The 24,819-nt window shown below is 42.9% G+C and overlaps 1 protein-coding gene across 16 annotated transcripts in view; it reads left to right on the top strand.

The window, feature by feature from the left end:
• COA1 (cytochrome c oxidase assembly factor 1) overlaps positions 1–24,662 on the top strand; it is a 131,530-nt gene extending 106,868 nt beyond the window's left edge. For 4 of the 16 annotated variants that reach the window (XM_089917845.1, XM_089917839.1, XM_030761477.2 and 1 more), the window contains 6 exons: positions 5,134–5,186; positions 7,203–7,302; positions 9,241–9,389; positions 14,665–14,741; positions 15,578–15,679; positions 16,457–24,662. In XM_089917845.1, the coding sequence (XP_089773971.1) occupies positions 7,218–7,302; positions 9,241–9,389; positions 14,665–14,741; positions 15,578–15,677 (411 nt within the window). In that variant the 5' untranslated portion in view covers positions 5,134–5,186; positions 7,203–7,217 and the 3' untranslated portion in view covers positions 15,678–15,679; positions 16,457–24,662. Of the gene's footprint in view, positions 1–5,133; positions 7,303–9,240; positions 9,390–12,505 lie in introns of all 16 variants that reach the window. The other 12 variants (XM_089917846.1, XM_030761479.2, XM_089917843.1 and 9 more) reach the window with 10 other exon arrangements.
• Positions 24,663–24,819: the final 157 nt, after the last annotated feature.

Genomic DNA, 24,819 nt, shown 5'->3' with positions numbered 1-24,819 from the left:
TTGTACTTGGTTCTTACAGGCAGTGTCTTTCAGTAACTAATTATGTGTCTAGATCAATGCTCTTTTCCGTATTATTTTATTTCTTGGAGTGAATTGTTGCCACTGCCAGTCCTGTGTCTACTTACTGTGGGGTTGTACTGATAAGGATTGTAGTCTTGGAATGGATATAGAAAAAGAACTTCCGGTTGGTGTAGGGAGAGTGGCTGTCAGGACTCACCCACTCTGGGGCTGGCTGCCTGTTTCCTGATTGCTACAAACCCAGAAACTTTGGGCTAGGGGTGGAGAGAGGCGAAGGGCTGCTGCACCCTCTTCCCATGCACTTCCTGGCAACTGTACTCTTACCTTTCAGAGGCGGGGCTGCAGTTGGCCACTGGTGTGTGTCTCTGTCTTCATTCACACTGTAATTAGTGGAAATTTCTCCCAGATTTGAGTAAATTGTTATTGTTCAAAGTAGGCTCTACTTTCTGTCTTTTCTTGTGTGTGTCTTTGTAGGTGTTTTTTTTGTTTGTTTGTTTTTTACAATTAACTGCCTTTATTTAAACTATATTTTTTAAATTTTATTTATTTTTTATACAGCAGGTTCTTATTAGTTATCTATTTTATACATATTAGTGTATATATGTCAATCCCAATCTCCCAATTCATCCCACCACCATCCCCTGCCCTCAACATTTTTAACTCAGCTTAACCAAGGGGGAAAGCTGACTCATGCCAGGGTGCTTGCCTGGGATTATCCTGAATTCAGAATAGAGATTATTCCTCTAGAAGCCTTTGGTTATTCTAAGACTCCAGAGCCGAAACTGGTAAACTGGCACTAATGTTTCTATGCTTAAGTTTTTAAATGCTTACCTTCTTAGTCTTTTAATTTGGGGGAAGGGGCTTCAACAACAGAAATTTATTTTCTCACAGTTCTGGAGACTGGGAGTTGGAGACCAGGGTGTTGGCAGGTTGGTTTCTTCTGAGGCCTCTCTCCTTGGCTTGCAGGTGGTCTTGTTCTTCCCATGGTTTTCTCTGTGCACCTGCATCCCTGGCGTCTCTTCCTCTTCATATGAGGACACTAGTCATAATGGATTAGAGCTCTACCCTACTGGCCTCATTTTAACATCATCAACTTTTTTTTTTTCTTTTTCATTTTTACTGAGGTATAATTGACAAATAAAATTGTAAGATATTTAAAGTATACAACTGTGGTGATTTGATATACATAACGTAAACACTGTGAAAGCATTCCCTCTAATGAGTTAGTTAACAAATCCATCCCTTAACATTTATTTATTTATTTTTGGTGAGAACATTTATGTTCTTTTAGTTTTTAAAAAAATCTTTTATCACATTTACTTGCATGCTGTTATACTTTTGGGTTTTGTTATTAGCCTTTTTTGTCTCCCTTATCTCAAATATAATTTCATTCTTTTAAAGTTTAGGCCTGTTTTATTTCTTTTTTGCTATTCCTACTTCTTAAATTCTGTTTTTTCCTCTATTGGTCTTTTTGGCTTTATTCCTTCCTTATTCTTTCACTCTAATTTTAATTCTTACTGCCTTAATTTTTTCATGTCTGTTTTCTTAAGCCTGATTCTCTCCCCTCCTCTGCCCTCCCTCCCCGTCATGGTTTCATTTTATAAAGGCTGGAAGGATGTGTAGTCCTTAAGAGTGGCAGTAGCTGTGGGCAGTGTCATTCAACAAATAGGGAAGACCTCTCTCTCCTTCTCCTTCTGAGTGGATTTTATGTCTCTTTGTTCTGTCTTGACCCCTGAAATTATGACTTGGGGATACAGTGGCACCTGTGAACTTTTGGAGTGGCTTTTGGACAGCGCGTATCACTTGTATGAGAGGCTGGTTGTTCTGAAATCTGTGGTCTGTAATGTGTGTTTCGTCACTCAGTGGAAAGACCAGGGCCTCCGGTGTCAAGACAGATGCATGTCACAGCTCTGGTGTGGAATAGCTTCGTGACCCTGAGCTGCTCCTCAGGTGATTCTGATGTGCACAGAGGTTGAGATTGCACCACGGTACTGCTTCTACTCTTCCCAGGTCAGATCCTGCCTGTGGCTGGAACCCTCAGGGGAGCTTCTGTTCATCGCCCTAGCGATATTCTGTAGACCTCCTTCATCTGGTCGGGGACTCGAGGGGAGGCAGCCAGGAGGGCCCTCCTGCCCTGTGCCAGCTCCCGCAGCTGTCTAACAGATTGTCCTTTGGCTCTAGAAAGGGATTCAGTACTTTGAAAGAAGTTTGTAGACCATTGGCCTTTGGAGGCTGAAGTCACCCTTCGTATATCAGAGCAGAGCTACTTAGGACTGCTTTCTGGAGAGACCTTGCCTGTACTTTGTTCCGTCTTCCTGTGGCTAACCAGTCCCTTAATTTTCAAAATGGGTCGCGACCCTTTCCGCTTGGTTAATGGTAAAGCAAAAAAATTCTTTTCTTGATTGGCTGTGTAATAGACTAATTGAATTTAAGTTTCTAGCAGATTTTCACATCAAGTTTAAATATTTCCAATTCTTATCAAAAGCTTAGTTTTAAAATGTCACATTCTTAGAGGTAGCCTAAAGTCTATCTCTAGTTTTACAGCACCTTTTTGAATTTTTTCTGTGAGATTAGGGCCTGCTGAACACTCTATTCAAAAGCTAGCTGACGGAGCAGGTAAACTGAAGCTGGTTAAACAGGAGTAGAGACTGAGCCCCCTTTCTCGCCTCCCACCCCAGTCCCTTCACCCCGCTTTGGCAAATGGAGAGCAGGTCGATCACGACTGCCTTACCTCTCCACGGAGTCAAGGTAGCCCAGCAGAGCTTCCTACTGAGTCCTCACTGCTTGGGACACTTGTAAAATTCTGTTTATGTTTTCTTCGTGGACTGTGATTGTGGTTTTCATTATGAAATGTTATAAAAAATAGTCATTTGAAAGTTATGAACTTAAAGAGAAAAATCTGGGGATGCTGTTTGTAACACCAGCCACTTGAGAGATTCCCGTTCTGAACATGTGTGGGAGAGATCTTTCTCAGGCTTGGTGTGTTATTAGCAGGTGTGGTACTCCTCCATGGATGCTCTGGACCTTGTAGATGCCGAGGCTGCCTTTTCTGCTGAGCAGATAGGAAGCTCAGTGTCAAATCCGTGGCCACCTTGAGGAAATGTCTAAGTGCATGACAGTGTGTAATTTGGGACACTAACTTTACCCCAGCTGTGTTTCTTTTCTTAAAATTATTTTCCATTTGTCTTCATTTCCTCATCCATTTATTTACTTCTCTTCTGATATGCATGTCCTTGTTAGCCCCATCATCCTTTTTGGACGAAGTTGGTGTACAAATTAGCAAATACATAAGAACGGTCCTAAATATTTTAAGAAACCACCCTCTTGATCCAGCCTTACTGCGCTGGTCTGAGTTGTCGCAGAAGTCACCTGGCTGCTCGCGCCGCACCCCTCTCCTCCCACTTGCAGCTCCTCACCTGCAGAGCAGACCCAGCAGCGCAGGGTAGAGGGCCTTTCAGTAACTGCCTCTATTTCTAGACCTAGAAGCGCAGGGTAGAGGGCCTTTCTGAGCAGTAACCGCCTCTATTTCTAGACCCATTTCCTGTGGCTCCCCTTCTGCTCCCCGTACTTCTGCAGCTCTCGTTTCTGCCCCTCTGTTCTCCCTCTGCTCGTCATTTCTGCAAATCTGAAGCCCTCTTCCTACCCCTTCACCTCCTTCTGCTGAGTCGGTTTCCTCTGTGAAACCTTTGCTGATCCCCTCCAGGCAGGGCCGACCACTTCCTGGGTGCTGCTTCCTCTCTTGGTGCACACATGGGGGCACAGTAACTGGGCTGCTCGCCCGTGGGCGCCTTTGTGCAAATTAGAACAAGGCACTTTATACAGCTTCCAAATGCTGGAAACCCATCTTAATGAGTGTGTGAGTCTAGGCCGTTTACCCTGTGAGTGGTGGTGTGTGTGTGTGTGTGTGTGTGTGTGTGTGTGTGTGTGTGTGTGTGTGTGTGTGTGTGTGTGTGTGTGTGTGTGTGTGTAGGGGTGGGTGTGCCTGACTGTGCGGTTGTGCTCCGTGGCCTCGTCTGTGTTGAAATTTGTGTGAATTGTCTGTATCCCCAGCACCATCTGTCTGACCCAGGGCAGGTCCTCAACAACCATTTGCTGATAAGCCAAAGGAAGGAAGAGCAAAGGTGTGAACACCTGCCACGCTTTTGTCTGGAAAAATAGCAGGGAAGGCACACCTGACAACGCCTTTTGCACTGAACGTTATAAATATATTGTAATGCCAAGACATTTTTTTTTTTTCTTCACATCTCAGTGTCTCTGAAATCACAGATATCTTAGTCAGTGTGTAATGGTGGGTGAGGGCACAGCCCTGGAGCTGGACTGCCTGGGTCTGAATCCCAGGTCTGCCACTTACACACTTATTTGTGTGAATCTGGGTATGTTACTTAACCTTTCTGTGTCTCAGTTTACTGGTCTGTAAAATGGGGATGATAACAGTAGTTCGTACTTCATGGGGGTTGTTGTGAGAATTCAGTGAACCCTTATATGTGCAGCACTTAGAATACCACCAGGCACATAGTAGCAAGAGATATGAGTGTTAGCTATTATCAGTATCATAAATGGCTACATATGCACTTAATATACTGTTGTTTCTTTTTAACCCTGAGATGCTGTTTTAGTCCACTGGAGTACAGCTTACATGGATAGCATCTCGTGTCGGTGTCTGTGGACTGGTCCCATTATATGTGCTGCGGTCCCACACCATCTCCCGCCCACACCAGTTTTCTGGTTGCTGCACCAAAACATGCACGGTACACGGAGAGGAAACCAGCAGGCGTTGTTTTTTCTTCTTCATATGGCAGAGGAGTCAGAGGGAACAGCCAGGGCCCTGTATAGATAAGGCTCCTTTCAGAACTTCAGCGTAACTTCTTGCATGCTCTGAAGCTTAGACCGGTAAGAAATCTTGGCTGTGTAAAACTAGAAACCAGAAAGAATTGGGTTTGAAAAAGTGATTTTATTTATTTTTTGGCTGCACTGCGCGGCTTGTGGGATCTTAGTTCCCCGACCAGGGATTGAACCCAGGCCCCTCAGCAGTGAGAGCGCGGAGTCCTAACCACTGGGCTGCCAGGCAAGTCCCTGAAAAAGTGATTTTAATGTAAAGTTTTTGTCTGATTGCAGGGCAACTTTACTTTGATGATTTTCAAGGAAGCTGGGCTACGAAGTGGCAGAAGGTAATGGCTGTTCTGGGGCCAAGTTCCCCATCGGAAGCCTCCGGGGTGTGCTCAGGTTAGACAGTAGATGAACGTCGCTCCCCAGATAGTTGTGGGTTCACCTGGTCTTCAGTGCTGACCTGTGGCTGCAAGGCCACGTGAGGGGATGGGGTGGCTCGTCGCTGAACTGTGTAGGATGACTTTTCCCTCGTCTCTCATGCTCGCTTTGGCAGCTGCAGCCGTGCGGAACTCCTGCTCGCTGCCCCACCCTGTTGAGCTCTCCTTCAGGTTAAGCAAGATCTGACTAATGCATTCTTTGGAGATGCTCTGCTCGTTTTTCTTATGAGACTGAATGGCTCTTCCCAGATCACATCACTGCAATTGACTTGACCCTCAACTTTGAGAAATACTCTTACCTACTCTGCAGCACAGCCGAAACTTCCACAGCAGCTGGAGAACATTGATTTGGGGGTTCGGCACCTTTTTCTTAGTTGAACAAAACAGTATATAAGTAAATAATACAGGGATGATCCGAAACTTCACCCTCTTTCATTCGATTTATCTAAACTCTGGATTTGATGATATTTCTGTGTAGAACTGGTCAACTTTAGCCCTGTCAGAGGGTGTGTTTAATGATCAGTTCCCAGAAAGAGTATCCACATGAGGAACTTTCTCCAACAGGCCTTCTTCCCTTCAGGATTCACTCACCTTCAGGTGTCAGAAATGATAGGCAGTTGTTCTTACTCTCGTGTTCTAGAAAGTGGAGAAGCAGGTAATGAGAATGTGTTTACCTGGACTCCGATCAGCCAGTGGAGGCATTAGCATTACCCCTAGTTCTGCACTGCGCACCCCTTTAGGTCACATCAAAGGCTTTGTTTTCTAAAGAAGCACATACAGTCTAAGGTTAAATATGCAAACGGGGACATACATACTTATGGTTTATCTTTTCCTTTATGTAAACCTGGAGTTTCCATCTCTGCCCCAAATCTTTTTTTTTTATTTTTTTGAGAAATGTCAGCACAGAGGGCAGAGGAATTACCTTATAGGGCGAGGATGCCCCATGCAGCCTGTGTGGTCAGAGCCAACTGGAAGCCCACAGAGAACCTGACTCACAGGCGTATTCTGTTAGGTCTTTTCTTTTTTTAATTGGCTGTCAACATTTAGAATTCAGGCAATTTTACATAAAAGACCTCTTGAAAAATCGGAAGATCCCTCCAGGCTTGGCCCGCGTAGTGAAGTTAGCTGGAGCCGGGTTGAAGCTGCCTGTCGGCACTCCTCAGGGGCTGCTCGTTTATGTGATTTGTCTTGGCCGTGCGCGCCTTTGAACTGTGACTCATCTAAGCCGGTGCCCTCCTCTGCTTTATGGCCAGGTAGCAAACACTTTCCAGAAAGGCCTGGGTGTGAGCGGTGGTTAAAAGGCCACCAGGAAGGAGAATAATTGGTGTCATCGAGACCCACGTGCTGCTTCTAGTCCCACTTGGCCTTCAGGGGATGGGAGTTCAGGCCGGCTGGGCTGGGTGCCCTGAATTTGCTGAGCTGTCTCCTTCCTGTCCATCTCTTCATTAAGCCTGAAAGTCAGGACCACCGTGTCCTCATCCAGGGGGTGGGATGTTTTTCAAAACATGAAAGAAAGCAGCTAGAGACCACCCTGGCCCATTCGGAGGCTTACAAGCCCAGCTATTGCAACAAAAGGATAAGCTTCCTGTTTACCAGACGGCGTGAGACAAAGTGGTTGTACTTCCTGGCTGTGCGGGACTTGGCACACAGGCTGTGTTCTGTCCCTCAGGACAGCAGGGCTGAATGCCGGCTCTGTGCTCAGCCCTTGCCCCCATGGCCTGGGTCCTGGATGCGGGCCACCCTTGGGAGGGCACTTTGGCTTGGGCTCCAGAACCGGCCCTGGCGTTCTGAAAGGGAAGGCGGCCTCGCCTCCTTGCTGGCTTCCTCCTTAGCTTTCCTTTCCCTGTGGGGTCCAATCCAGGCAGCGGCGCTTGGCATGAACCTGAATCTAACCATAAATTCACATCTTTTGTTTTTCAGTCTCTAGGAAGCAGGATGTCAGTGCCTCTGGGGAAACAGGTCTTTTTTACCGGCATGGCGGCTAGCGGGGGCTGCGCCCTTTTGTACTACCTGATACAGAGTAAGTATCCGATGAAGCGCCCGAGGCAGCGCCGCCTCCTAGTTGTCTCTCCCCGTTCCTCCATCAAAGGAAATACTTCAGATGCTTTCAGCAGGTTAGAGAAAGAAGGAAAGGACTATTTTTAGAAGCCAGTAAGCCATTCCATTGGCTATAGCTTCCTTCTTATCCTGTAATCCCAGTTTTCCTAGGAGCCACAAGAACAAATCAAAGGAATAGGACCCACTTGCATACGAAGCCTCAGAAAAGCAAGATGGGCTTTCACTCCAGTGTACAAGCAGTAGATCCATCAAGATTTCTGAGATCAGAGAAAGAACAGAGGGAAGGGGGACACCAGATGGTTCACAGGTGTGGAAAACTGGTTCTTTCTCAAGCCTTGCCTTGCCATTCTCTGCTGTTGATTTACTGGAGGACGGGACCTTGCACAGCGGACTCTGGCAAGAGCCGAAAATAAAAGCAGTGTCCAGGCTGGCAAAATCCTGGCAGATGCAGCTTCCAGCCCTCTGCACCCAAATTTGAATTTGTAAAGACAGGCCGCGGTTATTGTGAGCAGCCGAGACATTTAAGGGCATTTCCACGCCACTGGTTGCGAAGCAGCAGCAGTAGTTTTCTCCAGACTGACTTTCTTTGAAGATCTTCTATGCCCGCCCAGCTTGGCTTCTCACCCTGACTCCGCAGCCCGTTACTTCCTGCCAGGATGTGAGGGTCACCCGCGGCCCCGGCCCCTCCGCCCGCTCTTCCCCACCTTCCTTCAGGGCGGGCCCAGAGGCCTGCGAGTCTGGTGGCGGCCGGAGAGGAGCATTCCCAGGGATAATTCAGACCGGAACAACTCAGCAGCCCCTCCCCTCTGCCAGAGGGACGGAGGCAGGACCTGAGGGGAATGAGTACGCTTTCGGGTCGGGCCTGGCAGCCCTTCCCCTTTAGGAGGCTGGGGTCGGCTGACAGCGATAGTCCAGTGGGCTCTGCAGCCAACTCCGGCTCTAGACTAGCTGTGTGGCCTTATGGGGGGGGGGTCTGGCTTCTTCCTGGGCCTCAGTTATCCATGTGACGAGGGGTAATATTAGTGCCTGTATGCGAGGATGTTGTAAACATTAATCTCACAACTTGTGGGATGCTGAGAAATCGCTCAGTGAAGATGAACTGTCTGGACCCAGCCTCTGCTTCTCCTCAGGGCTGGCACCTCGTTCATGCCTGCAGCATCCCCTCTCCTGGGAAGCGGCACTGGAGGGGCATTCTCCTTGGCCTCTGCAGGCTCAAGCCGCCTTTCCAGTCCATTACTGTGGTTGGGCCTACAGAGGGAAGTCTGTCTTGTTGCCAAACACAAAAACTTACTTGGGAAGCTCACCGTCCTTTGCTCTCTCCTCGGGGCGGCTTGTCCCACCTTGCATTTTCAGGGAGGTGCTTCCTGGAGTTCCTAGTAGCCTTTGGGCCAAGGATACCTGAGGCTGAGAGCAGTTTGTAAGCTTTATCTACATGAAATGTTGGTGTACATCTATCAACTTGACAAGTTAGCGTTTAGTCGTAGGTTCTGGCCCCAGCTCTGCCTCGGATTAGCTGTACCACTTTGAGCAAGTCATGGAACCAGAGGACTTAGAACTGAGAGAAAAGTTAGAGACGATCTGATCAGACCCCTTAGACGAAGAGAGGCAACGAATGAGGTGAGGAAATAAGAGGTGAAGAAATTGAGGCACAGAAAGGTCCAGTACCTTGCTCAAGGTCATCTGCCACATCGCCGCAGATGCCGACTTCCTATGTTTTGGTTTTGGAGTCTCTAAAATGGACAGTTCAGGGTAGATGGTCCCTAATGATAATTCCACCCATAAATTTCATGTTTCTGTTTCCATGTTGTACATGAATTACATCATCTCACTTTCTAGGGAGAGTATACCTGACGAAGTTCAATTAAAAAAAAAAAAAGTAACCTTTTTCTTTCCCACTTAGAAACTTTTTCCAGGGCTTCCTATTACCAGTTGGCGTTGGAGCATCTGCACAGCCACCCTGAGGCACTGGAAGCTCTGGGCACTCCTCTCAACGTTCACTATCTCCGACTCACCGACAAGTACAACTTCGTGGACATTGCTGATGCAAAGGTAACGTGCTCCCCCCTGCGAACTGCAGGCCGGGTGCCTACTGAGCTGAGGAGGGGCTGCCGTCCTCTGGAACGAGTCTTGGAGGAAGCTGGAGAAAGATGTGGGATGGGGAAATCTGCTACATACAACTGCCGCTAGGTGGTACCTAGCACCGTTTAAAAAAGCCTTATGGATTAATTTATTTTCATATAGATTTTTTCCTTTCTGGGGAATTGATGTGGCACGGAAAGCCCTGTTTGTGCTCAGGTCGCCATCTTGAACGGGAGGTTGTAGAGAAATGATCATTGGTGGTTTGCCAGTATTTCAGCTTTGAACTTGAAATACACCTAAACTCTAGTTTTAAAGCTTATTTACATTGCTTCCATGGAATGCCAGTCCATTTTTTCAGCTGTATCTTATCTTCTTTTATAGTTCAACTGATAAAACTCAACTGAATATAAGAAGGGTTTTTTTCTTCTGTTTAATATGTTTTGAGTTGGAGGAATGATTCTCAGTTGTGTGGGGAATACAGAGATACAGAAGGCTTTCAGGAAGTTTATAGTTTAAAATTCCAGCATAAGACAGGGTGAAGCAAATGCCTTAGTAGAGGCCTAGGAGGGAGAGGTTAGTGGCCTGGGAGGTTGTTGTGATGACAGGGAAGGCCACGCTGAGCAGCTTGTACACGAAGGCACATTGCTGTGCTCCCTGCCAGTGTGTCCTCAGCAGAGGTGCAGCTGCCCAGGGAGGGTGTGGGCAGGGAGAACGGGCTGAGGCAACCAGAGGGCTGTGACATCGTCTTGTGAGGTGTGTGCACTTAATTGTGACAAGCAGAAGCCCTGAAATATTTGGAGGACAAGAGTGAACTGATCTGACCTAGTTTATTTTTTGTTGTTGCTTTTATTATTTTTGCGGTACGCGGGCCTCTCACTGTTGTGGCCTCTCCCGTTGTGGAGCACAGGCTCCGGACACACAGGCTCAGCAGCCATGGCTCACGGGCCCAGCCGCTCCGCGGCATGTGGGATCTTCCCAGACCGGGGCACGAACCCGTGTCCCCTGCATCGGCAGGCGGACTCTCAACCACTGCGCCACCAGGGAAGCCCAGTTTTTATTATTTTTAATGGAAATAGTTTTATTAGAGATATTTCCCCCTAACTACGAAAGCAATTCGTGCCCAAGTATTCTGATAAGGATAATTGATTTTTTTAAAAAATTTAATTGATGTATAGTGATTCAGTTGTTTGTTCTTGCAGATTATATTACATTATAGGTTATTACAAGATATTGAATATAGTTCCTTGTGCTATACAGTAAATCCTTGTTGCTTATCTATTTTATATATAGTAGTATGTATCTGTTAATCCCATACTCCTCATTTACCCCTTCCCCTTTGGTAACCATAAATTTGTTTTCTATGTCTGTGAGTAAATAAATTCATTTTTATTATTTTTTAGATTCCTCATATAAGTGATATTGTATAGGGTTTGTCTTTCTCTGTATGACTTATTTCACTAAGCATAATATTCTCTAGGTCCATCCATGTTGCTGCAAATGGAAATATTTCATTCTTTTTCATAGCTGAGTAATAGTCCATTGTGTGTTGTGTGTGTGTGTGTGTGTGTGTATACATACATACATCTTCTTAAGCCAGTTGTCTACTGATGGGCCCTTGAGTTCTTTCCATGTCTTGGCTATTATAAATAGTGCTGCTATGAACATTGGGCTGCATGTATCTGTTTGAATTACAGTTTTTGTTTCTTCCATATATATACCCAGGAGTGGTATTGCTGGATCATATGGTAGTTCTATTTTTAGTTTTTTAAGGAACCTCCACACTGTTCTCCATAGTGGCTGCACCAATTTACATTCCCACCAACAGTGTAGAAGAGTTCATTTTTCTCCATACCCTTCCTAGCATTTATTTGTAGATTTTTTGATGATAGCATTCTGACTGGTGTGATACCTCATTGTGGTTTTGATTTGTATTTCTCTAATAATTAGCAATATTGAGCATCTTTTCATATGCTTGTTGGCCATCTGCAGGTCTTCTTTGGAAAAATGTCTATATAGGTCTTCTGCTCACTTTTTGATTGGGTTGTTCATTTTTTTGCTATTGAGTTGTATGAGCTGTTTGTATATTTTGGGTATTAACCCCTCGTCGGTTGCATCGTTTGCAAATATTTTCTCCCATTCCGTAGGTTATCCTTTTGTTGATGGTTTCCTTTGCTGTGTACAGGCTTTTAAGTTTGATTAGGTCCCATTTGTTTATTTTTGCTTTTATTTCTTTTGCCTTGGGAGACTGATCTAAGAAAATATTGCTACAATTTATGTCAAGGAATGTTTTGCCTATGTTCTCTTCTAGGTACTTTATGGTATCATGTCTTATATTTAGGTCTTTAAATCATTTTGATTTTATTTTTGTATATAGTGTGAGGGAATGTTCTAATATCATTTATTTACATGTAGCTGTCCAGCTTTCCCAGCACCACTTGTTGAAGAGACTGTCTTTTCCCTGTAGTATATTCTTGCCTCCTTTGTTGTAGATTAATTGACCATAGGTGTGTGAGTTTATTTCTGGGCTCTCTATTCTGTTCCATTGATTTATCTTTTTCTTTTGGTGCCAATACCATGGTGTTTTGAGGCTTTGTAGTATGGCCTGAAGTCTGGAAGTGTTACGCCTCCAGCTTTGTTCATTTTTCTCAGGGTTGCTTTGGCAATTCTGGGTCTTTTGTGGTTCCATATAAATTTTAGGATTATTCTAGTTCTGTGAAAAATGTCATGGGTAATTTGATAGGGGTTGCACGAAACCTGTAGATTGCTTTCGGTAGTGTGGTCATTTTAACAATATTCTTCCAATCCAGGAGTGCGGGATATTTTTCCATTTCTTTGAATCCTCTTCAGTTTCCTTTATCAGTGTTCTATAGTTGTCAGCATATAGGTGTTTCGCCCTTGGTTAAGTTTATTCCTAGAGTATTTTATGTTTTTTGAAGCGATTTTAAATGGGACTGTTTTACTTTCTCTTTCTGATATTTCATTAATAGTGTAAAGAAATGCAACAGATGTCTACAAATTAACCTTGTATCCTGCTACCTTGCTGAATTCATTTATTACTCCTAATAGTTTTTGTGTGGTGGTTTTAGGTTCTCTACGTGGAGTATCAGGTCATCTGCAAATAGTGACAGTTTTACCTCTTTCCGTCCAGTCTGCGTTTCGTGTGTGTGTCCGACTGCTGTGGCGAAGACTTGCGGTAACGCTACGTCGAGTAGAAGTGGTGAGTGAGCAGCCTTGTCTTGTTCCCGAATTTAGCAGGAAGGCTTTCAGCTTTTTACTGTCGAGTATTATGTTGGCTGTGGGTCTGTCATAAGTGGTCTTTATTATGTTGAGATGTGTTCCCTCTATACCTACTTTGGTGAAAGGTTTTATCATGAATGGTTGTTGAATTTTTATCATTTGGTGAAAGGTTTTATCATGAATGGTTGTTGAATTTTTATCAACTGCTTTTTCTGCATCTATTGTGGTGATCGTGTGTTTTTTGTTAATGTGGTATATCACATTTGATTGATTTGTGTATGTTCAACCATCCTTGTGACCCTGGAATGAATCCAACTTGATCATGGTATATGATCCTTTTTATGTATCGTTGGATTTGGTTTGCTAATATTTTGTTGAGGTTTTTTTTTTCATCTGTATTCATCAGAGATATTGGCTTGTAATTATCTTTTTTTGGTAGTGTCTTTATTTGGTTTTGGGTGCTGGTGACCTCATAGAATGAATTTGGAGGTGTTCCCTCCTCTTCAGTTTTTTTTAGAATACTTTGTATGTTTGGTAGAATTCCTTTTTAGAATACTTTGTATGTTTGGTAGAATTCCCCAGTGAAGCCATCTGGTCCTGGACTTTGTTTGCAGGGGATTTTTGCAGTGATCAGTCTGTTCAAATTATCTGTTTCTTCTTGATTCGGTCTTGGCAGGCTGTATGCTTCTAGAAACTCGTCCATTTCTTCTGTGTTGTCCAATTTGTTGGCATATAACTGTTCATAGTATTCTCTTAGGATTCTGTATCTCTGTGATAACTGTTGTTATTCCTCCTCTTTCATTTCTTATTTTATCTGGGTCCTCTCTATTTCTTGGTGAGCCTGGCTAGAGGTTTGTTGATTTTGTTTATCTTTTCAAAAAACCAGCTCTTGGTTATACTGATCTTTTCTGTTGTTTTTTTGATTTATTTCCTCTCTGATCTTTATTATTTCCTTCCTTCTGCTGACTTTGTTCTTTTTCTGACTTCTTTAGATGGTAGGTTAGATTGAGATTTTTATTTCTTGAGGAGGGTGTGTTTTGCTATCAGCTCTCCTCTTAGAACTGCTTTATGGTCCAGGTCAGAGTATGGACCAATTTGCTAGAAATAGTTCCCCCTTTTATTAAACAGTGGACTTTTTTTGTTTTTTGGTTTTTTCTTTCTATTTTATTATGAAAGTTTCAAACATACAGAAAATATCAAAGAATTTATGCTGTGGAACCCATATATCTGCCACCTGGATTCTGTAACTAATATTTTGCTCAGTGTGCTTTTATCCCATACCTGTTTGTCTAGCTCTACCTTATTTGTTCTTGAAACCTATCTATCTTATTTTCAAATATCCATACATTTTACCTTTAAATACGTAAGCCATATATATCATTAACTAGAGCTTAATATATATTTTTTTGAGGTAAAATTTACATTCTGTGAAAGGTGCACATCTAACTAACTGTCCTGATGAATTTTAACAAATGCATATCCACCTGTGCAACTCAAGCCCCTACCTACATGTAGACTGTTGCCTCACCTGAGAGCTGCCTCATGCTCTTCCCAGTTGGTCCTCTCACATCCCCACAGCTCCAGCAGAGGCACTTTCTGACATTTTTTTCCCAACCTAGTTTGGTCTAAGACATGGAATCATGCGTCATATAGTCTTGGGTAAGGCTCTTTCACTCTACATGTTTTTGACCTTTATCCATGTTGTTGCATATATCGGTAGTTCTTTTTTAACCGTGGATTTAAAAAATAATCATTGCAAGTACTCAGAACATTGAGTTTGGCACATAAGGTCTCCTTGCCAGATAGGAGCACTGCCATTGACCTCACCAGGCCATCCAGAGAGGTGCAGGGCATTTGAAGGGAGCCAGATGGAAAATAAGGTGAATTCTTCAGCTAGGCTCAAGTTCGAAAACAACCAGGTTCTGTGGATAATCACTGGATTTCATAGGTTATCTCTTGAGAGGACAGCACTATATATACACTTACCTCTCTCATTTTATACCCCCAGTTGAAGATTCCTGTCTCTGGACCCAAGTCAGAGGGCTATCTCTATGTCACCTCATCCAGAGATGCCCCCTTTAAGAGGTATGATGGGAAAGTGGGTGGGAATCAGGCAGCAGGAGGAGAACCTTCTGATGGAAACGATTTCCGTTTTCAATTTTAGTTATATGATTGTGGCAGTAAGAATTAGTTTTTCAAAGCTTGAGAAGTTTCACAGCTTGGACAGCATGCCGCTACTTGGGCTCTTAAGCTCAGTCCAGACATTTTATCCAGTGCACGCTACTGAATTTGAAGAACTTTACAGTTGTAGTAGTCTAGGTCTGCCATAACTTGATGCTATGTCGCAGCTTCCAACACTGCTGCCTCCGTCATTACAAATGAATAAAGGCATGGGGTCCTGTTCCAGAATTATTCGTCACATTCTTTAAATAAGCTCTCTACCCCATTAATTGGCTTTTCTTGTCTGGTTGCCAGTAGCTACACTCACTTCCCCCACGGGAAGCCTGTCTCAGAGATGTTTGCTGTTTAGCCAGGATGTGTTTTAATCCTCAAGGACAAAAGGAGCAGGCAGCCCCTGCCTGGCTCCCCTGGACTCACTGCCCCCTGAACCCGGGATTAGTGGAGGAGGTGGCCAGCTTCCAGCCCGGAGCTGGAGGTCGGGGGGATTAGGAAACGGGGAGGAGCGAGCTGCTCCTCTTCCCTGGTGCCAGCCATTCATTGGTAAAACTTGCCTTGACGGTGATGCTGGTTAAATAATGTGAGCCTGGAACAGAAGGTTAAAACGTTAACATACTGCTAACATAAAATAGCGTTTAAAAAACTTAAGACATTCCTAACAACTGCTTTTTTCCTTTTAAACCATGTCTGTCTTTTGCCTCAGTGTTTCGTTGATTAGAGGCTATACTTTTGGTTTCTCTCAGGTGGAACCTTCAGGAGGTCTTCTTAGAGCTCAAGGATGGCCAGCAGATTCCCCTGTTCAAGCCCAGTGGGGAGAACAGCAATGAGCTGAAAAAGGAGTGAAGGTGATCAGCCCGTCCTAGCCCGGCCTCCCTCCTCACCATGTGCGCCCCGTGGCTGCAGGCCAGCCCGGGCTGGCTGCACGTGTGGGCATACAGTGATCTCAGGATCATTCTCATTTGACCACAGTGACCCCTGCTGAAGTTTTTAATTTCATCAGAAAGCTACTATAATTTATAAGAATTTGAAAGTTCTCTATATAGAAGCAAAGCACAGAATTAAAGGGATCAGTATTAATAATGTTGATTTCTCATCTCTTCTCTCCCCTACCCCAGTTTTCAGCCCTATCAATGAGGAGGTTTTAGGTTTTATTAGTCTTGCAAGGGGACAAAAGACCTTCCTTCCCGCTGAGCGCCAGAGCCTACAAAATCCAGAAACCTGCCAGCTTTGCTTTGCAAAGGCCAGTCTAACCCCCTCAGTATTACTAGGCTTAATGCAGGTGTAGTAAAGGACATTCATGAGCTCCTTTACTGTATTCTTAATATTCATTGGAGGGGAGCCTCTCAGAAAAGATTAAGCTTAAATATGCCAGTACAGGCCTTTCATTGTTAGAAGTTATTTCCGTTCTGTAATTTCTTTCTTTAAAAAATATGCTCTTTGAATAGATCATGAAGTGAAAAAGTTCTTTCCCCGAGAGCTTTTGTTGATAAATATTACGATCTGTACAGTCTTTCTTGTGCTGCTTTATTCTTTAATCATCATGTACCGTTCTGTTGTGTACATGTCACTTTATATAGTGCCTCACACCTGACTGTTCTATAACAGCTTTTACTTACTTTCAGTGTTGTTTGCCGGATTTTTTCCTGCTGTGGCCAAGCCACAGAAAACCAGGGCCTGAGTGGACCATCTGTTCTGAAGTAAAAGCAAGTAAGTTTTTGTGTACAATTTGTATGAAGAGGCTTTCCTAACCCAACTGACAGGAAATAGTATGTAGTGAAAAGATCCTTGATTTCTGTTTCAAAGTCACCATCTTGGGTATTATTTCCAGTTAAGCATATTTCCGTGGACTTCTTAATGCCTTTATGGTTGATTGATTGTGAACGGGCCGGAACCCGGTCCTTGCAATAGACATTGTCCTTTCTTTCCTTGAAGTAATGCTGTATACCTGTAGCCCGCTACTTCCTGTGTGTCCAGTGATCAGATCACTGTGATTCAGCCGTGGACTCCCAGTAATGACCTGGAAGACATCTTGGAGGATGCACAATCATCAGGGGCAAAGGAGACTTTTCACTGAGCAAAAGTGCTCCCAGCACACCCCAGGAGTGAGCCCAGTGGTGACTGGAGAAAGACTGTAAGGATTATAGATTTAGGAAGACTGCAGAAGAGCGATCACAGCCAACAAATGGCAGTAGGACTCCCACGCGCCTTTACTAAGATGCTGTGTGGTGTCTGCTCACAAGCGGCTTACGTAATACTGGACTAGAAGAGTTCCAAGCAGCAGCGCTAAAACGAGGTAGGAGAGAGACCAAGTAGGAGGAATCCAGGAGGCCAGTCAGGTCACTCCTTCCTCTTGGTGGACTGGTGACCTCATGGGCTTATTTCAGACGTGATGGAGACTGCCTTGCAAATAGAAAAAACATGAAAACAGGCCTCAGCAGGGGAGGTGTGAGCTATGCTCCAGAAAGAAGATCTGCCATTTGGCCAGTGTATAGGTTAGCTGAAGATACAGTAAAAGCAAGCCCTGGACAGGTGAGGTGACCAGAGCATGAATGCCAGCATTAGCATTTTGCATTGAGCTTGTAGCCCTCAGGTTCTGGAGTAAGTATATGATTCTACTGTTAATGACGGTTTAAGAGACTGTGCTGAATTATACTGACAAGACCTGTACGACTTTCAAATAAATCACAGATTTTATTGTCATTTATCCCATTTTTCAAGATTTGGCTTCCCCCTGCTTCTCTTTCTTCCAACTGTTCCCCATTCACCAATCCAGGGATTTAGTAATACCTGAAGAGACAGGTTCTACTACTCCCAGTTTTGGTGAAGTTGCATTCAGCAAAGATGAAGCTAAACTGAATGAATGACACCCACCTGAAGCAGCCAGCACTGCGCCGACGGTGGCCTCTGGCACAGCAGGAAGGCCAGGGCGATGCTCTGTCAACAGCAGCTCCACAGGGCTTTCTGAAGGCTGCTTGACTCTGCTGTTTTCAGTTTGTCCGTATGAATAAATACTTACCAATCGCTGGTCTTACAGGCGAGGCAGCGTTTATACTGCTTGTTGGGAGGCTTGGGCAAAAGATGCTGTATCCACAGGAGGCCCCATGAAGGGGTTGGGGGGCGTTCAAGGAGGAGGTGAGAGGGTGATGATGGGAAAAGCCTCCAGCCTCCACCCACGGGAAGAGCCTCTCCTCCTCGGTAACCTGTCCACCATCCAGGCTTGTCTTTCTGCCGACTCTAGCAGTTGCTCAGTTCAAAGCGCTGTCAGGAACGTGTACAGAAAAGCTGACGTTTTACGATCCAGGGTTCAAAAGTGGGAGTTGAAAATATGAGAAACATGCCTCTGTATCATAGATCACATTTCATTTAATAATGAAAGGCATTTAATATACCATTAGAAGAAGTAATGGAGAGCAGACAATACTTACTTAAAATAGCAAAAAGCAAACCAAAACAAAAACTACTTAGGAAAAAGTGAGCAAGAAATCTGCAAAACTTACATGAGAGGTCTAAAACACACTACTGAAAGGTACAAATGTAGAACTGGACAAAGGGAAAAACACACCATGTTCTTGGATGGCAAGATTCTTCATCATAAAGATGTCAGTTCTCCCTGAGTTAAATTTAATGTGATTTTTAAAAGTTAGACAAGCTAATTAATTGTAAATTCCTTTGGAAGAAGAAATAAGCAAAGATAGCTAGGAAATCACTGCAAAGGAAGAGTAAGGAAGGGGGGGCTAGTCTTACAGACATTAAAACATATTTGTAAATAAAATAATGAAGTGCTGGCACATGAAGAGACAATGCAATGAAAATATAGACATGCATATGGAAATCTGGTTATGGTAAAGCAGCATCTAAATCAGGGAGGGGAGAGGAAGACATTTGAAAACTGATGTTGGAACAACCTGATAGCCATATGCAAAAAGATGAAATGGGATCAACTGCTCACCATACATTCCAATTGGATCAAAAGATCTAAATGTAAAAATGAAACCATCTAAGCACTAGCAGAAAAATATGGGTGAATTCTTTTATAACCCAGAAGTGGAGAAACTCACCTAACCATGATTCGTTATAGAATAAGGAAAACTGTATAAAAACAAATTTCTGCATGTCTAAAAATACCAAAAGCAAAGCAAAAAGCAAATGGTAAATGGGAAAATATTTAGAATTTAAATCACAAAAGTTAATATCCTTAATTTCTAAAGCGTGAAAGTTGAGAAAACAGTAACCCAGTAGAAAAATGGGCAAAAGATACTATGTATTCACAGAAAAGAAATGCAAGTGACTCAAACACACTAAAAAAAAAGGGTCAACCTCCCTCTTAAAAAGAATATAAATTCAAACTACAGGAAGATACCATTTTTCTTCTAGCAAATTGGCAATAATCCCTAAATTTGAGAACCTGTTTTCTCAAAAGGCTGTGGGGAAATAGGCATTTTTAAATTGCTGGTGTAAAGACAAAATGAAACAACACCTGTGGGAGGGAATTTGACAATATCTAGAAAAATGTCACGTACACTTACCATTCTATTCAGCAATCCCACATCTAAGATTTTATCCCAAAGTAGGCTGGCAAAAAATACAAAATGCCATTTATGTAAGGTTATTTAATGCAACACTATTTGTAACAGCAAGAAACTGTAAACAACCCAGGTACAACCCAAGTCTCCATCGATAGAGAATGGGTTAAATAAACTGACTTCTATACAGTTGAGGAGTCTGTACTTGTGAAAAGGAATTTTATATATGCATGTGTATATGTATGCATATGTTAGCTTCTACTTTCAAAAAGAAACAACGGAAGAATAACTAAAATCAATACAAGTAGTTACCTTTGGGGAAGTAAACAAATGGCCAGGGGACATAAGTAGGAAACAGGGATGGAAGCTGTACTTTCCTGAATGTACCTTGTTTTACACTTTTAAATTTGAAATCATGCTGTTTTGTTTTTACATAATTTAAAAATAAAATCAAAGAAAAAAATCTTTAAAATACTTCTTAAAATATTGAAACAAATGAACCACACAGAGAAGAAATATTTCAAGTGACTTTCAAACAGTTCTGACTCAACATCCTTGGTGGGATATATCCTCATGGCAAAAAGGAACCTCAAGAAATTTTAAACTACATTCAGTGGTCTAGTGTTAGTGCCCACGCGTGCACACACACACACACACACACACACACTCACTCACTGGAGACTTCCTCCTTCCCATACTTGTCACTCCTTCTCCAACAGAGAGAAACCTGGCTCTCATAATCCGAGGTGTATTTACTAATTTGCTTAAATCTAAAATACACAGAAGGGAGTTCTCCTACTGTCAACTTTAAAAAGCAAAAGCCCCCAGGAGGGACAAGATGGAGTAGACACACGTTTCCCTATTCTTCCCACTAAGCACAGCTAAAACCCTAGACATTTATCAAATAAACATACTGAAAAATGAAAAGAAGGCAGATTGGCTGAGGACCTTGGGACCCAAGTGATAAAAGCAGTGAGTTCCCTGGGCTTTCTTTTGCCTCATATGTCCCAGACTAGGTGCTGGTGAAACCAGCAGCCTAGAAACACCAATGGCTACAACAACAAAAGCCAAGAAAAGCCTGCTTTCTCAAGCTAAATAAGTTTCACACAGTAATCGCCCTATTCTAGCCAGGCACCATGGAAAAAAACATGGCCCCAACCCTACCCTAGCCTGTCAACAAAGGCCAGGTGGAGAGCCAAGACTTGCTCCCCTTACTCAGCTAGAACGAGGCCTTCCCCGCCTGCCCCTTTGGCCCCCGTCCTCTGCAGGGTGTGGTGGCAGAGAAGGCCCAGGGGAGCTACGCCCGCCTTTCCTGCCCACTGATACTCCCACCCCCCGCGGCATCAGTGGAGCCCCTATTCTTCAGTGGGAAGCCGTAAGGAGGTACCCCTCCCCCTGCCTCGGTGTCAGAAGAGGCCAAGTGGTGAGCCTAGACCTTCACCCCCAACTGGCAGCAGTGAGGAGGCAGTGTACATATCCCCGCTTCACCCACCGGTATGGCGGTGTCAGAAAAAGCCTGCTTTTAAAACAGAAGATTTAGACAAGATCCAGAATCCCGCGACATAAAACCAGACGTCCGATACACAATAGAAAACCACGCTTTTATACCAAGAACCAGGAAAATCTGAACTTGAAGAAATCAGGAACTTGAAGATAAAATAGAAATTACCCAATCTGAGCAGAGAAAACAGACCGACAATAATACCTGTGGTTCTATAACAAAAAAATCTAGCATTCATGTCATTGGAGTCCCAGGAGAAGAGAAAGGTGGGGCTGAAAAAAGCATTTGAAAGAATTAACGTCTGAAAAGTTTCCAAATTTGGCAAAAGACATAAACCTATATATTTAAGAAGCCGAGTGGAACCCAAACAACGTAAACCTGAAGAAATCTATGATAACACAAACTTCTGAAAACTAAAGGCAAAGAAAAAAGCTTGAGAGCAGCAAGGCAGAAATACCACCTTACCTATGGGGAAAGACAATTCAGATGATAGCTGTCTCCTCATAAACCGTGGAGGCCAGAAAAATGGCACAAAAGTTTTCAAGTTCTAAAAGAACTGTCAACTCTGAATTCTGCATCTGATAAAATTATTCTTCAGGAATGAAGGAAAAATAAAGACTTTCCAGATGATGGAAAACAAAAAGAATTTGCTTGAATAGACCTCCCTTAAAAGAATGACAAAAGGAAGTTCTTGAAACAGAAAATGTTGAGAAAAAAAAGTCTTGGAACATCAGGAAAGAAGAACAGTGGAAAGAGCAGAAACATGAGTGAATATGATCGACTTTACTTCTCCTCTTGAGTTATCTCAGGAATTGTTTGGTGGTAGAAACAAAACGTATAACGTTGTCTGATGTACTATTTACCTGAACTGGTAAAAATGTTGACACAACCCATCTTTGTTGCTATGAAATAGTTCTGTATCTAAATTGTGGTTACAGGAAACTACATGTGATAGAATGGCATAGAACTATACACACGCACTGCTTGGATGTCAATCTCCTGGTTTTAGCACTTTACTACAACTACACAAGATGCGTCTGTACTACTATCTTTCCAACTCCTTCTAAGTCTAAAAACTTTGTATTTTGAACTAATTAAGGTATAGGACAAGGACACTGAATATGCTCCTTTGAAAGGGGCAAGATGAGGTGATAATCCTTCCCTCCTGAATAATCTCCAGCTCTCTGAGGATTAAACATCTCTCTTCCTAAATATCTTTTTTTTTTTTTCTTCTAGGTACATTTCTCTCACAAGTTATTAGAAAACTGGTCACTTTACAATAATGGAGATAACCGAGAGATACTAATTTTCATGAAAACCGATCAGTGTATTGAAACTAAGAACCTTTTTATGTAAAAATGTTGTTGTACTATTGCTGATGACATATTTAGTAAAAATAGTTTAGTTTTAGTAGATAAAACTCACTTGTTTTAATAAAAACTATAAGAATGAATGCAAAGTCCTAAGATTATTCTGCCATGTAAAATGAACTGCTCCCCAAAGGGCTGTGTCAGTATTGGTTTGAAATAGGAAATATCTCCTATTTAGAATATGTTTAGATTACAAGAGCCTGGCAGGGGGGTTGGCAAACTTATTCTGTAAAGGGCCAGAGAGTAACTATTTTAGGCTGATTAGGCCGTAAGATCTCTGTGGCAACTACTCAACCCTGCGGGTTTTCCCATGAAAGCAGCTGTAGACAAATGTAAATGAACAGGCTGTGTTCCAAGAAAGCTTCATTTACCAAACACGCCACAAGGGCATAATGTGCTGACCTCTGTACCAGCCTAATCTCAGGTTACGTATCCTCCAGTCACTAACAAAAATTCATCCACAATCAAGCTGCACAAAAATAATTTAAAAAAAATGATTGTTTATGGACATTAACATGTAGCCAAAGGTAGACTCCACTGAGGTTAAAGCCCTGGAAAGCTCAACGATTCTATCCTCTGTTTTGCCGGCAGCTGCTAAGATCCTGGGCAAACCACATATTCCCTCTGAGATTCTATTACCTCCTTTCTACTTTGAGAGAATTAGAGGAGGGTATGTTATTCCTTCCCAATTTTGTTACCATGAATTTCAATTCAGCAGACTTACTTCCACTCTTACCAACAAAACTTTAGGCCAAGACTTTAAATGAAGAGCTTCAAAAGAAAAGTACACTCATTTTTATTTGAATAATTTATAACATAGGTCTGATTAAGCACAATGAGCTAAAACTGATCACTGGAGGATTAGGAGTATCAAAAACCAAAACTAAGAAACAGAGTATCCAAAACAATAGCATCAAATAACAAAATACCCAGGGATAAAGTTCGCAAAGGATGTACAAGGACTCTACACTGAAAAATATAACACAATGCAGAGAAAAATGGAAGTAAACGAACGGGAATACACACTATATTCACAGACTGGAAGAATTGTTAAAAAGTCAAATTGATTGATAGATGAATCTCAAACAAAATCCCACGAGGCTTTTTTAGGGGGTGATTTTGGTAGAAGTTGACAAACCAATGCTAAAATTTCTTCAGAAATGCCAAGGACCTAGAATAAACAACAATCTCAAAAATGAAGGAATTGGAAGTCCTACTGTACCTGACATCAGGACTTACAAAGTTCTGACAAAAAGATAAGCAAATAAATTAATGAAACAGAAGAGTGTGCAGAAGTAGATCCACAGACATACGGTCAGATGATTTTACACAAGGACAGCAAAACAATTCAATGGGGAAAGGAAAGTCGGTCTGACAAATGGTGCTGGAACAACTACATATTCATACGGAAAACAGGGACACTTGACCCCTACCTAACACCAAAGGGGACAAAAGTGTAAAGTGGATCGCAGGCCTGAACATAAAAAAGCCATAAAGCTTTAAAAAAATCTTCATGACTTTGGGGTAGGTAAGGACTTCTTAAAGAGGGTACAGAAAGTATTAACCGTGTAAAACAAAAATTGATGAATTGGACTTCATCGAAATTACAGCTACCTTCTCATCAAAAGACACTGTTGAGAAAACAGACAACCCACAGTCGGAAAAAAATATTTGTAACATGTAAATCCTATAAAGGACTTGTATCCAGAATATATAAAAGATTATCACAACTCACTATCCAATTAATAAAAAGGGAGAAAAAGGACGACACAAAAATGGTTCAACAAACACATGAAATAGTGTTTGTTCCTCATTAGTCATCAGGGAATAGCAAATTAAACCACCTTGTGATACCGCCACATACCCATGAGAGTGGCTAAAATAAAAAAGATGGCCAACACTAAATGTGAAGCAATGAGAACTTGCATATATTGCTGGCAGGAATGGTAAACAGTACAATCGCTTTAGAAATGGTTGGGCATTTTCTTAAAAAGTTACATATCCGTCTATCTCGTGGCCTAGAAATTCTACTCCTATTTAATCTAAGAGAAATGAAAACGTGTCCACAGAAAACCCCTGGACAAGAATATCTGAACTTCCCTGGTGGCGCAGTGGTTAAGAATCCACCTGCTAATGCAGGGGACACAGGTTCAAGCCCTGGTCCGGGAAGATCCCACATGCCGCCGAGCAGCTAAGCCTGTGTGCCACAACTACTGAGTCCGTGAGCCACAACTACTGAGCCTCCGCACCACAACTACTGAAGCCTGCGTGCTCTAGGGCCCACATGCCGCAACTACTGAGCCCGTGCTCCGCAACAAAAGAAGCCACTGCAATGAGAAGCCCGCGCACCGCAACTAGAGAAAAGCCCGCATGCAGCAGCAGCAATGAACACCCAGTGCAGCCAAAAAAAAAAAAAAAAAAAAAAAAAAGAAAACACCAAACAAAAACAACAGAAAAAAGAATATCTATAGCAGCTTTATTCATAAGACACAAAACCTGCAACAGCCCTGGGGTCCATGAACAGAGATATGGTTTTACATAAGCTGGTGTGTTCAAACAGCACCACATGGCAACAACAAGGAACACACTGC

This window comes from Delphinapterus leucas, chromosome 9 (assembly GCF_059928025.1).
Source record: "Delphinapterus leucas isolate spDelLeu-1000000601 "Yukka" chromosome 9, BTC_Dleu_Yukka2, whole genome shotgun sequence".
Taxonomy (NCBI): Eukaryota; Metazoa; Chordata; class Mammalia; order Artiodactyla; family Monodontidae; genus Delphinapterus; species Delphinapterus leucas.
Note: the sequence above shows the minus strand (reverse complement) of the source record. Positions and strands in the feature narration are given on the sequence as shown.